This window comes from Elaeis guineensis, chromosome 1, assembly GCF_000442705.2.
Source record: "Elaeis guineensis isolate ETL-2024a chromosome 1, EG11, whole genome shotgun sequence".
NCBI classification, from domain to species: domain Eukaryota; kingdom Viridiplantae; phylum Streptophyta; class Magnoliopsida; order Arecales; family Arecaceae; genus Elaeis; species Elaeis guineensis.
Genome location: NC_025993.2, coordinates 16,474,736 through 16,492,914, shown reverse-complemented (window position 1 = coordinate 16,492,914; position 18,179 = coordinate 16,474,736). Strand labels below are relative to the sequence as shown.

The following is an 18,179-nucleotide window of genomic DNA, read 5'->3' as shown; positions in this document are numbered from 1 at the left end:
TACTGCCTATTATTAACTTTAAATATATATTATAATATAAAAGTTATGCAATCTTGAATCCCTTATAGTTTCTTCATGCTAAGATGTAGTAGTAAACACAAGTACTATCTAAACAAATGTTAAAGCATAGTCGACTCCCTGCCAAAACATCGATGAGAGGCCCCCATATCCATGTTTTGTCCACCATATTTCCATTTTCACTACCATTTTCATGGGCCCCAGCACCCACAGTTAGAGATGTCCAACACAAGCTTGTTGCCCCCTGTTATGTGGCTCTAAAATAATGAGCCAAGTTTCTTATTTTATCGTATGGTATATTTGTCATAGTATCAATCTGACAGAATAATCCAAATCATATTGATCTTATAGAATCAAGTCAAGAAGAAAAGAAATAATAAAATCAATCCAAAATTTCAATAATCAAGGGTCAACTATAGTCTCAGCAATTGAAAAAATCTGTTAAGGAAATCAATCATAATCAGCAGTACGATTTTGGTAATTAAGAAAGCCTATCAAGAGAATCAGTCATAACTAGCAGTACGATTTTAGCAATTAAAAAATATATGTCAAGAAAATCGGTCATAATCAGTAGTATTATTTTTTGAATATTTTCTTCTAATTTTTCTTTCCTTATTATATATATTTTCTTTCTATACCACCATCTGCAAGAAAGCAAGAGAGTGAGAGTTTTAAACTTGAGAGCTTCTCTTTTGTATGAGATTTGGGTGTATTAGGATTTTGAGTTTGAGAGATAACTATTTTTTTATACTCTATTTTATTATAGTGGAATTTTTTTGCTCTATCCTCGTCTGTGGAGTAGGCACACTGTCGAACCACGTAAATTATTGTGTCAGTGTGATTTTTTTTCTCTCTTTACTTCTTATATCTTTCATAACAAACTGGTATCAGAGCTAGTTTCGTGAGATCAATCGCTATGGCTTCTTCATCATTTGATATTGAGAAGTTTAATGGTATTGGCAGTTTTAATTTATGACAAGTTAAGATGCGTGCAGTCCTAGCACAAAAGGGATTGAAAAAGGCACTGCTAGGAAAAGAGAAGATGCTCAGTAATTTGACAGAAGAGCAGAAAGAGGAGATGGATGATAAAGCTTTGACAGTGATCCACTTGTGTCTGTCTGATGGGGATTTGCAAGAGATGCTTTCAGAGAAGACAGCTGCTAGCTTGTGGTTGAAGTTGGAACTTTGTACATGACGAAGTCTATTACCAACAAGTTATATTTGAAGCATCATTTATACATACTGCGCATGACTGAAGGTACATCCATGAAAACTCATGTTGATGAATTTAATTTCATTATTATATATTTAAAGTCTATTGATATTAAGATTGAAGGGAAAGATGAGGCCCTATTATTATTGTGTTCTTTACCTCCCTCTTATAAGCATTTTAGAGAAACCTTTCTTTTTGGTAGAGAAACTATATCCTTAGAAGATGTTAAAGCTGTATTATTTTCTAAGGAGCTACTTGAAAAGCATATGTCTGGGAGTGTTATCGAAGGATAGGGTTTGCTTTAGTTGCCAAGGGAAGGTCTAACGATAAGGGTTCAGATAATAGTAGCCAGAAGTATAGGTCTAAGTCAAGAAACAAAAATTTGACTTACCATTACTGCAAGAAAAAGGGGCATATTAAATTTGAATGTTATAAATTAAAAAATAAGGAACAAAATAACAAACAAGGTCAGGATCAAAAAAAGATTGAAAAATAGGCAAAAGCTAATGTTGTGGGAGAAGATTCTGATGGTGCTGACTATGTTCTTGCTGCAATCAGTGATGCTTATTTTAGAAATAACTGGCTCATGGATTCGACTTGTTCTTTCCATATGTGTCCCAATAGGGACTGGTTCTCTACCTATGAGACTGTGAGCAGCGGAGTTGTCTTAATGGCAACAATACAATTCATAAAATTGTAGGGATAGGAACAGCTCGAATTAGGATGCATGATGGTACAATGAGGACTTTGACAGATATTCAACATATCCCTGAGATGAAAAAAAATCTAATTTCTTTAAGTACTCTTGACGCTAAAGGGTACAAGTATTCATCTCAAGGTGGAGTCATGAAGGTCAGTAGAGGTGCCTTGGTTGCTATGAAAGTAAAGAGACTGTTTCCAAATTTATGTCTTGCAGGGTGCTACTGTTATAGGCTCAGTTGTAGTTTCTACATCTTCCATGTCTGACTCAGAGCTTACCAAGCTGTGGCACATGAGACTTGATCATATAGGTGAGAGAGGACTACTCCTTTTAAGTAAGAGAGGTCTTCTTTGTGGTCAAAGTATAGGAAAGATGGATTTCTGTGAGCATTGTGTTCTTGGAAAGTAAAAGAGAGTTAGCTTCAGTGCAGGAGTTCACAGAACAAAAACTACTTTAGACTATATTCATTCTGACCTCTGCAGGCCTTCACGTGTTCTTTCCATAGGTCGTGCTCGGTATATGCTAACTTTTATTGATGATTACTCCAAGAAGACTTGGGTGTTCATATTGAAGCACAAAGGTGAAGTGTTCAAGAACTTCAAGCAGTGGAAGGTAATGATAGAGAAGCAGACTGGTAAGAAGATTAAGCGACTCAAAATTGATAATAGGCTAGAATTCTATTCTTCTGAGTTTGATGAATAATGTAAGAATAAAGACATTATTAGACACAAGACTGTGAGGCACACACCATAGTAGAATGGGGTAGCTGAGCATATAAATAGAACTTTATTGGAGAAAGCACGATGCATGTTTTTGAATGCTGGCTTGTCTAGGCAGTTCTGGGCAAAAGCAGTCTCCACTGCATGTTATTTGATAAATAGATCTCCTATTTCAGCTATCGAGTTCAAGACTCCTGAAGAGGTATGGTCTAGTAATCCTCCTAATTATTCTAATTTGAAAGTGTTTGGTTGTCCTGCATATGCTCATGTTGATGAAGGAAAGCTAAAGCCTAGAGCTAAAAAATGTATTTTTCTTGGCTATGCATCTGGAGTGAAAGGATTTAGATTATGGTGTCCTAATCCCAAATCATCAAAATTTATCATTAGTAGAGATATTACTTTTGATGAATATGCTATGATTGATCTTAGACAGAAAAATACTATTAGCTCTGAATCTACATAGATTAAAGGTAACATCAAGCAGGTGGAGCTAAGAGTAGTTGATTCCAATCCTTTGTAAGATTTTACTCCTGAGTTTCATTCAGAACATATGTTAGAAGCACAGACTTCACAACAAGATGAGCCTTACTGCATTGCCAAGCATAGACAGAGGAAGGAGATAAAGCCACCTATCAGGTATAGCCATATTGCATAGTTTAGTCATGCTGATTTTGTTGCTTATGCTTTGTCTGTAGCTCAAGGGACAGGTGACACTGGCGAGCCCTCTACATATTCAGAAGTAATTTTTTATATTGATTCTGCTAAGTGGTTAGTGGTCATGCATGAAGAGATTGAGTCTCTGCATAAGAATAATACTTGAGACTTGATAAAACTACCTGAAGGAAAGAAGATTATCGGTTACAAATGAATTTTCAAGAAGAAAGAAGGTATCCCAGGAGTAAAAGATGCTAGATATAAAACATGTTTGGTAGCTAAAGGCTACATTCAGATTGTTGGTATTGATTTTAATTATGTCTTCTCTCCACTAGTCAAGCATAGCTCTATTCGTGTGTTACTCTCCTTAGTTGCCATGTATAATTTGGAGTTAGAGCAACTTGATGTTAAGACAGCATTCTTACATGGAGAACTTGAAGAAACCATTTACATGCATCAGCCTGAAGGTTTTATTATTGAAGGCATAGAGGATCATGAATGCTTGCTCAAGAAATCACTATACAGATTAAAACAGTCTCCTCGACAATTGTATAAGCGATTTGATTCTTTCATGATAGGTTGTGGTTATTTCAAAAGCAAATATGATAATTGTGTGTACTTTAAAGAGCTTGTTGATAGATCCTTTATTTATTTACTATTATATATAGATGATATGCTTATTGCTACTAAGGATATGTCTGAGATTGACTGGTTAAAATCACAGCTTAGTAGTGAGCTTGAGATGAAAGATTTGGAAGCAACCAAAAAAATTCTTGGTATGAAGATTCAGTGAGATCAGAAGGCAAGATTGTTTCATTTAACTCAAAAGAAGTATATTGAGAAAATATTGGAGCGTTTTAATATGAAAGATGTCAAATCAATTAGTACTCCACTTGCTGCTCACTTTAGGCTTTCAACTAGTTTATCTCCTTAGTCAGATGATAAGAAAGATCAAATGTCGGACATTCCTTACTCTAGTGCTGTTGGTAGTCTTATGTATGTCATGATTTGTACTCATCTAGATATTTCACATACAGTCAGTATTGTTAGCAGGTATATGTCTAATCCTGGTAAAGAGCATTGGCAAGCAGTAAAATGGATATTTAGATATTTGCGAGGTACTTCTAATGTTTACTTAGAGTTCGGAAGATATAGCAGCAATATAGTTGGTTTTATTGATTCTGATTTTGTAGGAGATCTTGATAGAAGGAGATTCATTACAGGTTATGTATTTGCTCTTGGTCGATGTGCTATTTGTTGGAAAGCTTCTTTACAGCCTATTGTTGCTTTATCGATAATAGAGACTGAGTACATTGCAGTGATAGAAGCTATTAAAGAAGTTATTTGGCTGAGAGGTTTGTTTTGTGAACTTATCTTGGTACATAATGTGGCTGTTGTTCATTGTGATAGTCAGAGCGCTATTCATCTGACTAGAGATCCAATGTTTTATGAGAGGATAAAGCACATTGATATGAGGTATCATTTTATTTGTGATATTATTTCACAGAGTGATGTTACTATGACTAAGATTGGTACTGCAGATAATCCAACTGATATATTAATAAAATCTCTTTCAATTGCCAAGTTCAAGCATTGCTTGGATTTGGTTGGTGTTTGCAGTATTTGAGTTTTTTTTCTTCCCTTTCGGAAAGTAGTGGAGAAGATGAAGAAAGTTTCTACTATATTTGGAGTAACTTGATCCAATTTTAAGCTAAGGTGAAGATTTGTTATGTAGCTCTAAAATAATGAGCTAAGTTTCCTATTTTATCGTATGGTATATTTTTCATGGTATCAATCTGACAGAATAATCCAAATCATATTGATTTTATAGAATCAAGTCAAGAAGAAAAGAAATGATAGAATCAATCCAAGATTTCAATAATCAAGGGACAACTATAATCTCAGCAATTGAGGAAATCTGTTAAGAGAATCAGTCATAACCAGCAGTACGATTTTAACAATTAAAAAAATCTATCAAGAGAATCAGTCATAACTAGCAGTACGATTTTAGCAATTAAGAAAATCTGTCAAGAGAATCGATCATAACCGGCAGTACTATTTTTTGAATATTCTCTTTTGATTTCTCTTTCCTTATTATATCAAGAAAGCAAGAGAGTGAGAGTTTTAGACTAGAGAGCTTCTTTTTTATATGAGATTTGGGTGCATTGAGATTTTGGGTTTGAGAGATAACTATTATTTTAGTACTCCATTTTATTATAATGGAATTCTTTTACTTTGTCCTTGCCTGTGGAGTAGGCACACTGCCGAACCACGTAAATTATTATATCAGTGTGATTTTTTCTTCTCTCTTTACTTCTCGTATCTTTCATAACACCCCCGATAGGATAGCGACCAAATTGCATCCTTTTCTAGAGTTCCCTCATCTGTGCTTCACTGAATTGCAAGCAGTGAAATATGACTTTGTAAGGAGCCACCTCCTAAGGAGATAAATGTGTAGGTTTCTCAAAGCATTTGTACTTTGGAGTATAATACTCAAATCTGCCCTTGCAATTTGCCAGTATACTCTTTCCATCCTGGACAATTGGTGGTTCCATTCGAGAAGCTAGATAAAATGGATTTGGAAGACTTCCATGCGAAACTTGTGGATCTCTTCCGTAAAATAATATAAGGTGATTTCAGAGATTTTTTTTATATCTAGGGTAAAATGGTGAAACCACGGTTATTCTTATTCCAGTGATGATAGTAGCGACCAATAAAGTGAGGCTCTTATGTCAGGGAACACCATAGCTTACATACACATCTGAACCTATGTTACATGAAGTCTTGAGAGTATGTTAGCCATAACATCATGGGGGATGTGGATTCCTCTCTCTCTCTTTCTGATGGCTTTGGCTTTGAACACTTCTCTCTGGCACTCTTCTTCTGCAGTTTCCTGATGGATCCAATGTTCCGATCATTTTCCAACTACATTCTAAATCATATGACATTTCTGAAAGTCTTTATTCAGGGTTCTAATAATAAGTAATAAAATAGAGTTAATTATTACAGCAAAAAGCATTATCTTCATAAGTTTATCATAATTTTATTGGTGCAAGCTCATTTGTACAAGCTCAATTTTAGAAGTGCACGAAGGGCTGGAGTTGCAAGATATCATTAAGCATGAAAAATATAATACAATAAAGAGGTGCATTAAGCTTCTTATGTTGGCAAAAGTGGGGATGGATTGGTCATCACAAAGCCTCTTGCATATGCCAATGGGTAAGTAGATAAAGAGGTCATTTATTTTAAATTTGTCATAAAAATTGACTACAACAATTGAATTTGGAGGAGGAGACCAGGAAGAATATATTTTTTCTTCACATACCATAACTACACTATATGTTAACATCAGAAGGCTGATATGATGTTAGATTCACTTCATACATTGTGTTTGATGGATCATCAACTAATAATATAAGGTCCATTCTCTGCACTTAATGTATTACCATCTACTAATCTGTGGTCCATCCTCATGCATTTTTACCTACGTCAACTGTATGCATTCAAAATAACCATAGAATTCACTTGTGTTTTTAATAATAACCATAGAATTCACTTGGTAGCGATATTTTTTCTAGCTTTTCTGCAAGCAACAGGAAGAGCATGTGTAACATATCTTGTTGATGGGATGGAGTTTCTGCTGCGAAGATTTGATTCATTCTTGATCGCATTTGCGCTGGACACTTGCTACTATTTTGTTTTCATTTTTCACTTTCCTCCAAAGGTGAAAAACATTGTTCAATCTAATTATATTTCTTTAGGAAAAATAATGCTGCAAATGTACGTCTGTCATGAGACGCATCGAGATGAGATGAAAAGAGTGCCAATACTTGTTTTTATATGGTCATTTCAAGTCTCGTTTGTAAAACTTAATGTCTTAGACTTAGCAAAAGCTCGGTCTTGTTGGACATCATTGTATGAAAGAAAACAAAAGTTTATCTACGGTCAACCAACGAACACAAAATAAATCCAATCTCTAGTTTAGCCCTAAAAGATTAAACCGCATACCTTTTTTTTTTGTTTTTTGATAAGATGGTAGAATTCATACACAATGGATACGAACACAATCCAAAAAATCAGAAAGAAGAATATCCTAAACTAACTCCGGCTAAAGAGATATTTTGATAAAAAAAATATATCAATCCATTTACCTTTTTCAGAATAATCAACTACAAAACTTGAGACCACATGCCCTCTCTCTCTCTCTCTCAGCATGGCAGCCATCCATTTAACAGCCAATCCCAACTCGTGCACTACACCGGCTACACCATTGATCCTCTCTTACCTGGAGTATGTGGTCATCGAATATTACAACAGAAACAATTATAACCAAGGCTCTGGTGCAGTCTAACCCATGTATGTACTACACCTTGAGGTCACTAACAATGCAAATCACTACAGGACACATCCCTTGTAAAATATTATAACATCATACATTTCTTCCAGTGCTCTCAGCATCCCTCAATATGAAGGTTACAACAGCAAGCCACATTAGATACAAGCCCTACTTCCCAAACATGACCTTTGAATATATTTGGAACCAAGGAACAACCATCGAAAATTCTACTATCTACAATCACCCAAAAGAGCTTTGTACTTGCAAAAAAAAAATACTATTCAACACAAACGGCAGGGAGTGTGCTGCTAAAATACTAGCTAATATGTGCTGCTGCTTCTGGTAATGAATTAGTCTCTTGTTTCAAATCAACTCTAGAATCCTTCTCCTCTGTAATAGAGTCTGAGTTATCATCTGGACCTGACAATCCTTGGCAACTCATAGCTGGTTCTGGCCTGAACATCTCATCATTTTCGAGACTCGATAACTTCTCTTTGGACTCCCCCTTGAGCAAGCCCACCACCTCAAGCATTGTGGGTCTCTTCTCGGGTTTGCTTTGTGCACAAATGAGAGCAACTAGCACAACCCTCTTCAGTTCTGCCTCCTCATACTTCCCATTCAGTCTTGGGTCTGCAATTTCCTCAAACCTCCTCTCCCTAGCCAGAGGAAGAGCCCAGTCTGTGATTGCTTGCTTCACTGTTGGGCTTGGCTTTTCTATGGGTTTCTTTCCACTAGCAACCTCTAGAAGGAGTATCCCAAAACTATAGACATCACAACTCTCGGAGGCCTTCCCAAACATAGCATACTCTGGAGCAAGATAACCAAGCGTGCCTTTCACCTTCGTGTTAACATGAGTTGCACCATCTGGAATGAGCTTTGCGAATCCAAAATCTGCAACCCGTGCCTGAAAATCTGAATCCAGCAAAACATTGCTTGCTTTGATATCTCTGTGGATGATATGAGGTGTGGCATGGTGGTGAAGGTAGCTGTGACACAAGAAAACAGTGAGTCAGAAGCCATGCAATAGACTATATTTAAAGCTGTGCACCAGACTTTGTAAACTTACGCAATCCCCTCAGCTGAACCTATTGCAATAGACATTCGCCTACCCCAGTCAAGAACACATTCTCCTAAGTGATGACCATGAAGATGTGAAAGAAGACTCAAGTTAGGCATGTAGTCATATACTATGAGGCGTTCCTGCCCTTCAGCACAGTATCCACGTAAAGCCAGAAGATTCTTATGCCTTACTCTACCCAAAATCTCAACCTCAACAGCAAATTCCATTTCAGCTTTGTTGCTCCAAACTCTCAACCTTTTAACAGCTATCTGCACTCAAAAGGTCAATGGAACTAAATTCTTTCTTTGATGACCCAAAATGAAGTACTGTCACGAAAGAACCAAGAAGTGAGATAAAAATTACAGAAACAAAAAAATGAATGTAAGATAACTTCAAATTCACAGCTAAGCAAACAGCAAATATTTTCCTTGGTGTTGTCAATTTGAAAGATAAACCCACTACGTTTAAAGTTACCCCAAGGAACAACAATTTTGAAAATGAAGTTACCGGAACATCTTTAAAATAGACAAGGGCTTACTGCTGACAAATTTACTGATAGAACTCAGTAGAAATTCTTCTTCAGATACGATGCTGAAATTCCTTAAATTAGGCAAGGACATAGCACCAACAGGTTTAAAGAATGATGATTTGATGGGTATCTTGAATGCGTTACTGATATATGCTGCATTGCATATGGATCTTCAGGCAGAGCTTTAACTCATTGCATGCTAAACTGCAGAATCCTATGCCATAAAATACCTCTCATCTTTAAGCTCTTAAAAAAAAAAACAGAGGTCAGGCTGGCCTGCACAATGAGTTTTATGCACGCTTGTTTATGAAAGCATCATGATCTTAAGAAGTCCCAGTATCGCTAATTAACCGGGTAACTTGCTTACTCACCAGAACTGCAAATATGATAATATGATCAAGTGATGACAATATCGAGGCACTCCAAAAATTATATGAGTTAGGAAAAAAATGATTATAACTTATATCTTGAAAGCTATGGCTGTTATGGAGAAGAAAATTATATTCTACAGGTAAAAATTCATCTAGTTCTAAGCTCTTCAGTAACTCTAATTTGCATGAGATTTTTGTGCTGTGTGGATCTCATCATTAAAATCTACTGCGTTCAAAATGCTTGCTCAAGCTTTGGATTTTCATGACCTAATGGTTCAGATTAAAACCAATATTTCATTACAATAAAATTGTTGGATAAAGGCTCTGTTTCATCTTGATTAGTTGTCATTTGGGGCCTCCATTATATGTATTAGCTGACAGACAACAAAAATCCAAACAATAAGCAAGGAATGGACCATCATCACTGGATATCACCAAGATTAATCATGTGGATGGCACCTTTATCAGATTAAAGGAATGCAATATGCAACCTCCTACAAAAAAAATACATATTTTGGATCTGACTTCATCACATAAATGAGAAAAAATGGTGAATTTTATGGAACCATGATAGCTCAAGGGTGCTTTGCTTGCAAGAATAATAATCGAAGATGAGAGGGAAGTGAATCTAACTCATAAGATGCAATCTGATTGCAAAATTGGATCCTGAAAAATGAATATGATCTAGGGAGCTAAAACCAGCACTATGCAAGATGCTTGCTTGTTCACTCAAACTAATTCAGAAACTACTAGTTCTCATAATGTGCATTATAACCATAAGGAAATATGTTTTAGGGATGACAAGTGAGAATAGCAAGAAACCTGACCTCCAATTGAATTAAGCCACTGAAAAATAAAGGCGCTAACAATCCAAGTACATACAAGATCTGGAAGACAACAGGTACATATAGTTAGCTCCATGGTTGCTACTTGATGTTGAATATGATAGGAGGAAAGGTTTGAAAACTTGGTTTCAGTTTCAATTTTAGCCGGTTCTATATATATTCTAATTTTGACATGTCTAATGATTTCAGAAGGTTTTGGAGTTTTGATCAAAGAAAAGGAAGAAAAACTCAAAAAATAAAAACAATGAAGAATGCAACAAGCCAACAAAAGTCATTAGACAATATTTTAGAGTATTTTGTATTATATAGGCACGTTATTGTATAGCTTTGACAATTCTAGGATAAAGCTAATACTGCTATAAGTAAAATTCAAGGATACTAGTGTTTCTTTTATTGTGGAATCTTGAACCTTTGTTATTTGAAGGTTTATTGTTCAGCAATCTCAGAGCTTTCAATGTCTAGTGCTTTCAAATTTTTCTCTTCATTTGCAGATATATTGAATTTGGGCATTTCTTTCCTATTTTTAGAGGTTAACTGGTTTTTTATCAAAATCATGTAATTATAAAGTTATATTAAAAAGATGTGAGATGTCTTATATTTAATTGTTCACTTTAGACTGTGATAAGGGACTTTCAGAGTCGAGTCCTTGGCTTGTCAAGAGTGAAGTTTATTATTTATCCCCTCTTGAACTTGAGGAAAAAAATAAAAAGCATTGAAAGCTAATAATATATAGCCTATCTACTTAAATAAATAAAGAAATGGACCAATATGGTGATAAATTCCAAAAAGAAAACTTAATAAAAACATCTACAGAAACCATTAAAACCAGCTGAAACCATTAAAACTAGAGTCAAACTATTAAGTTTCATCTGAACCTGACTAAAATTGATTGAAACCCAAAATTGGGATGCATTTTCAGTTTTGTCTTGGTCAAAACAGATAGCTTTCAGCCAAAACATTAAAACCTGAATGAGTAGAATGGTACTACAGGAGCTCATCCATTAATTTGTAGCTACACTGGATATTAAAACTCTGAGGTTACCCCATGTATCCTGTGTCTCATACTTAGTCTGAGGGGAAGAATTACAAACTGTGCAGCTACAGTCATGGCACAATTATTCACCAAGTTCATTTTTAAGTAGGCTGTGATCACTAATTACTCTTCATAGATAGTATGTCTTTGAAGTACCAATGATTTCATATGACTTGACCTTGCAGATCAAATTCCATGTGTGGGTGTCAGATGTGGCCATTGAATATTTCCATGAGCTCAACATCTGAACTTTACTCTATGAGCATCTTAGCCGAGGATAGGGGAGTAACTGGACTGGACCTGTGCCAAGGATATCCAAAGATTTTCAGTGGGGCCAGTCTACTGACTCAACTCCAGTAGAGGATGTCATCAGGAAGAATATAAATATGCCACAAGCTCAATTAGAACAAGAACTGAAGGTTAAGTACGCAGCTAACTACTTGCAGACAGTGCAGGTACTAGAATGCTCTAACAGTGTAAGGGACTGGAAAAAGAAGAAAAGGGAACAAAAAGAGTGCAAACGATTTTTTTGAACCAGGTGCATCACCCTTGATGTCCATCAAAAGAGAAGAAAAGAACAGAGAAGAGCGAGCAATAGATCCTATAAGGTCAGTGTTAACTGAAAAATCAGCACTAACCCTAACATATGGGGGTGGCATAACAAAACTTACATCCAATTATCAAAACTCCAGTTGGGGCCAGAGAAGTTTGGACATTCACAAGAAACTTCTCAAATTGGGTGAAGGACGAGTTATTTTTGGATGAGGGAGAAAAGGATGGAAAATAGGCCAGTGGCACTATTCAAGGACGGTAACTCATAGAATTTTGCTTTCCAGATACTAGTTTCATTTCAGCAATCAGAAATTGAATCTTAAGCTCCTTAATGAGTCAAGCTGGAACCTGAATTCCTACATGAAGTTCCATATTGTCAGTGATGGTTGTCTGGGTAATGATTATTGACAATATTCTGGTGAGAGTAGTTATTGGACGGCTCCCTCAAGTTGACACTGCTGTGAAGTTCACATCCAATGGCTGTAATAACCTAGGGGACTCCAATGATCCTAATTCATAAATGATGGATTCGATGGATGATGATGATTAAGTTCAGTTCAAATATCATGCTATTTGTAAAGGAACAGTAGGAAAAGAAAGCATGAAACATTCCCTTGGAGCACTAGGTGGTCAGCATGCCACCATGGGAAAAAAAGGAAATCATAACATGAACAACGGATAGTGCACATAATGACTCTCATAAACACCAAAAAAACAGACTTAAAGAATTGTGGCAATAGGCCTAGATTACGAAGAAGGGATTGAATAAGAAAACTTAGGGTTCATGAAATGAATGAATCATGGACTCTAAATTGGTAATGAGTAGCAAAATAAGCAAAATCAAATGATGAAAAAAGCAAAACCTAAATCAACAAAATAAGAATGCAAAGAGATTAGAAAAGATAAGAGGATTTCTCAAAAAAACAAAAAGAAAAAGAAAAGTGGAATCCTGAGGGAGTTGTTAGATACAATGAGGATGCAGCAAAAAACTGAAATTCTGGATTAAACTTCATATGTTAAACATGAAAAATAGGCTACCCTCGATGAAGATTAAGTGAATCATAACTAAGAACGAAGAAAGAATGGGAAGTGGCAAGCTTTGGGAGAACAATAGACCTGTGATCCTTATATTTTATTATTTAGTGAAAAGTACAATTCTTTCTACCTATTCTGAGGCAATCCAACAGCCACTGAGATTGAGATGCATTCCTTGAGTGATGGGCAGCAGCTAATACTAATGCGAGAATGATGCTGTTCCTATTATGACAGCTCGATCAACTGGTGAAGAATTTGTACAAATATTTGGATCCTATATGTTATTGCTTTGAAGAGTTCATGATGATCGAAGCATGGCAATTCTGTGACTGATACAATGAAATCTCAGAGGCAACTGGTGAAGTGAACACCTGGATTTTGTGAAGATAAAGTCAAATACATGAATTTACAAGATTTTACACTCAAAAATCAAAATGTTATACTATAGGGGCATTCATGCATAAAGACAATTGATGCTGAACATGTAAAGTTCACATTAAAACCATACAAAAATGTAGTTAACAAATGAAAAGATGTTGCAACATTGTTTTAGCTAATAGTGGCTACATTCTAGGACCATGATAATGTTCTGAAAAAGCCTCCAGGAAAGAGACGTGCATGAAATCAACAATATGGTGATGAAATTTAAATGATAAAGACATGCAAGAGTCAAAAAAAATTGTAATTCCCTCAAACATCACAGAAAAAACATTGATTAAACAATGACAAACCTAAATTAAAAGGAATTTTTAGTCCCATAGATGCAAAAAGTGAAATCACGAGATATTTTGTATATAATTTCTCTGCATGAGATGATATTCATCCATAGATGCACCAATACAAGCCAGAACATGTTGGAAATTTCAACTAGTGGCATTCCAAGCAAGTAAGCTAAATACTTGCATTGCTAACAAAGACTTGGTCATCGATCTGAAATGAAAGGTAGAAACTTAACTGCTAGAGTATGACAACTAAAGTAGCAGCTACTTTCCTATATTTATTTTATTTATTCTCAAACAATGAACTTGAAAGAGATTATTTATTGGAGCACTTTAACACTAGTGGCTAAAGCTTTATCAACCATTACAAAGCATATCAGGACATCAGCACCATAACAATGTTAACATTCTGACCAATCAACTTGTAAATGATCCTTGCATCCACTGATGCAGCCAAAGAAGTTCATCAGGCTGGTGCATGACATGTCCTTTGGATTTAAATTACGAATCATAAACATTCTTCGTCATTTTTGTGGTGCAACAAGCTGCCTCTAATATAAGCTTTAAGTTCAGATGCACAGCAGCTCCAAATCAAACTTTGATCGGACAAGTTCCCTTGTGTTCAGAAATTAATTTGTGGGATTAGAGTAGAAATCATTCGACAACTTGCATAAGAAATCAGTATAAAAGATCCAAAAAATCCAAGTCCAAATAAACCAAACAGATAAGAACAAGAAAGAGAGAGGATCAAGAGAAACGATCCAAAACCTGAGAGCCGTCCCAGAGTTGACCCCAGTAAACGCTGCCGAACCCCCCTTCCCCAAGCTTGTTGTCATAATTGAAGTTGTTCGTCGCCGAGTGCAGCTCCTTGAGAGAGAAAACCCTCCACGTCATCGAACTCTTCTTCCTATGCTCTCTCCTGCACACCAAAGTCCCCATCTTTTCCCTCATAATCCAATCAAAACCCCCCAAGGTTCCATCTTTTCACACAGACTCCTATCAAAACCTCCCAAAATCCCATCTTTTTCACTTGCGCCCAATCAAAATCACCAAAACTTCTTCTCCCATCTCTTCTAGCACTCCCTTTTCTTTATCACCGAAAAAAAAAGTAACACAGAGAGAGAGGAAGAACAACATACCTATTGGAAGTCTTTCCACCGCAGAGGAAGGAGCAGAAAGCCATCTGGAAATTCTTCGGGTTCTCCTATGGTCGAAAGATGCGTGGAAGGAAAAAAGAAACGCAAAAAAAAATCCCACTCCTCCGAGTTCTCCTTCGTCAGTGGAGAGGAGCAAGAGGAGGAGGAGGAGAAGCAGAGGAGCTCAACGGAAACGCTTCTTCTACTGTCATTTCGGAGACGGAGATTTGGAGAAAATAAAAGAAAGAAAAAAAGAAAGAGGACTGGATAAAGAGAAAGAGAGAGAGGAGGTGGCAAAAGCAAGAAAGACACGCAAAATGGTAAGTAGAATTATGATGGAATGAGGCGAGAGGAAGCGCGAAGAAGAAGCCACCAGCAACAGCAACAACGCATCGAACGCCAGGCACGGCCACCTTTCGGTGGCGGCTTTCCTCCACTTTTTCTTTGTTTTTCCCGTCTCTGTCAGGGATCCTGGGGTCTTCTCACTCGCGGAGCAACTCCGAGGCACTGCATTGGGCTGCGATCACACCGGAAGAAGATTTAAAAAAAAACAAGAAGACGCATTTCACGGGAAAAAAAAAAAAAAATCAGTCCAAACATAAGCCGTTTAAAGAAATTAATGTCAAAATATCATCATAATATGTAGCAAATAGTGTGTAAATCATGCGATTGGCCTGTATACACAACTACATGACGCAGACTTGCCGAGGTAGCAGCCTGGCGGACCGAGTGGCAATTCTAAAGTTTCTGGACTAGGGACAAGATAACGATCTGGGAAGATATCACTCATAGACTTAAATAATTAGTAAGATAAAGCTTGCAAATTATGTCTTGTTGACTGGATTAGAGCGTGAGTCCAAAAATCTTCCGGCCCCGGGCCCCGGGCCCCCGCCTAAATTAAAGAATAAAAAAAAAATGCTAAAGATAGATGCTCAAACCTATTTGCCAGCCGAGGAATTTTTTGTGTATCATGAATGGCGTAAAAAATTTGATGTGGAGTATATTATTTTACGTAATTTATTCGTATAGTTATCACTTTTTAATATATATTTAATATTTATAATTTTATTTTTTTATATAAAAATTTTGAATAATAAAAATATTTTTATTTTTTAAAAAAATTATGACATTTTATGTCCATATTATGACATCTTATATGTAAAAAATCATAATTTTGATGTAGAATATCATAATATACTACTTCATAATTTTTTTCAAAGAGCAGAAATATTTTCGTTATTCAAAATTTTCAAAAGAAAAAATATAACTGCAGACATTAAATACGCGTTGAAAAATGATTGGACAAAAATGTCCCTTTTATATTATGACATCCTGGATTATATTATGACATCATGCATGCAAAAAAATCATAATTGATGCAGAATGTCATAATATGTGATAGGATGTTATAATTTTTTGGACGATATTATCACATCCTGTACGTAGAAAGTCATAATATATTACAAAATATCATAATTTTTTTTTAAAAGTAAAGATATTTTTGTCATACAAAATTTTTAAACGAAAAAATGGAACTATAGGCATTAAATGTGTATTGAAAAATGAAAATTATATACACCAATCATATAAAACAATGCATTCTATGTCAGATTTTCTATACCATCAGCGATGCACAAAGAATTTTTCTTAGCTGGAACCTTCCTTGACTGTAGATTAGTATAGTACATGAGAGGGTTGGACCATGTGATACAGATTCTCTCGCCAACTCTAGAAAAACATCATAACTCAGAAAGTTGAAATTAACCTTCATGGAAAAGATAGCTATTCTTTAAGTATTATCGCATGTATTTGATTCATGATCAAAATCAAAATTATAATAATAATAATTTTTGACTATCAAAAAAAATATGAATTAAATTTTAAAGGATTGAAATTTTCAAATTTTTCTTTGGAATCTGAATGGATATAGAATTCTCCCAGCCAAATGACCAAAAGAGGAGTCACTTATTGCTATTTTCCTTTTTTTTTTTTGGTGATTGAGTCACTTATTGCTATTTTCATTCCAGAGTTCAACTTACCCCCATCAAACATGCCCCAACTTCTGGTCAAGAGCATAAAAGACATTCAAATAAAAGACGAGCATTGGTTCTCTTTGCATTGGCCATAATTTTTCGTTTTTTTTTTTTTTTCCTTTGCAAATGACCAACTTTGGCCCACTTGCCCAACTATCTTCACTGATACAGCAAAGAAGAACATTTATCACCGACATTGCTGGCATCTTTAGCATCAGTAAGCGTTTGAGAGAGGTATAGTATTTTGCACTGTTAGTGAGCTTAATGGTCTTATACAACTACTATCATAGAAGTGTTAGATGGACTAATGGAGGAAACAATGAAGATTGACACTATCAACACACATGGACAAATGCTGAAATAGCATGGGCTGTCATTTGAGACTTAGAATAGGCCGAGCATTAATATGCATTATTGGTTCGCCGTATGTGACTCACAACTATCATGGATCATGTTTGGTGGACTCCTAGAAGAGACAATGAAGATTGGCAGCATCATAACATTAATTATGAAATTCTATATAGCGTTTGAGTGACAACGTTTACCACATCAATGTTGTGAATATTGTTGTATCAACACAGTCTTACAATTTCCTTATGGCGTGAGCATTATTAGAGAAAGCCACTTCTTACGATGCTTAGATCCATGGCTGAATTGGATCATATTATTATTATTATTATTCATAAGATGGTTAATTTATATAAATTTTATATGAATACAATTAATAGAATTAAAAAATAAAATATCTCGAAGCTATCTCGGGATAATCCCCATCGCAGTCTAGACGATCTCTCCTGTGTGCTCTGCTAAAAAAGATGACATCCAATCAGCTACCAAATTCGTCTCGTGGAAGACATGTCGGATAATCAGCACACTGCTCTCTTCTAATAGTCTTATTGCATCATGCAAAAGGAGGTGAGAGCCTCCGCCAGAGATATCTTTCTGCAGCCAAGCAATCATTGTGGCTGAATCACCGTCCACTACGAGATGGGTCGCCCCGAGAATTGGATCATGTTATTAATTTCTTAGATGTAAATATTGATGTTTTGAAAGGAAGTGCGGCATTTGTTAATTTTAGTATCCATATATTTTCAAAGAAAATTTGTCAAAAATAGATATATTAATTAATAAAATTTAAGTAAGCGAGAATTCTCTAATATTCATACTCTGTTTGGCAACCAGAAATTCTAGCTTCAAATCCAGAAACTTTGACCTAGGAAGTTGAA

At 35.7% G+C, this 18,179-nt stretch overlaps 1 protein-coding gene across 1 annotated transcript; it reads right to left on the bottom strand.

Moving 5' to 3' along the window:
* Positions 1-7,680: 7,680 nt before the first annotated feature.
* Positions 7,681-15,463, bottom strand: LOC105037984 (PTI1-like tyrosine-protein kinase At3g15890). Its single transcript, XM_010913635.4, has 4 exons — positions 14,924-15,463; positions 14,553-14,703; positions 8,707-8,969; positions 7,681-8,626 (listed from the first exon to the last, which is right to left on the bottom strand). Exons 1-4 carry the CDS (start codon positions 14,965-14,967, stop codon positions 7,957-7,959), a joined length of 1,128 nt encoding a protein of 375 aa, XP_010911937.1. The 5' UTR covers positions 14,968-15,463; the 3' UTR covers positions 7,681-7,956.
* Positions 15,464-18,179: the final 2,716 nt, after the last annotated feature.

Coding starts and splice junctions, on each gene's coding strand:
- LOC105037984 (XM_010913635.4), bottom strand. CDS start 14,967: ATGGCTTTCTGCTCCTTCCTCTGCGGTGGAAAGACTTCCAATAG. Junction 8,970..14,552: donor AACTCTGGGACGGCTCTCAG/GTTTTGGATCGT, acceptor TTTTGAGTGCAG/ATAGCTGTTAAAAGGTTGAG. Junction 8,627..8,706: donor GGTTCAGCTGAGGGGATTGC/GTAAGTTTACAA, acceptor CTTGTGTCACAG/CTACCTTCACCACCATGCCA.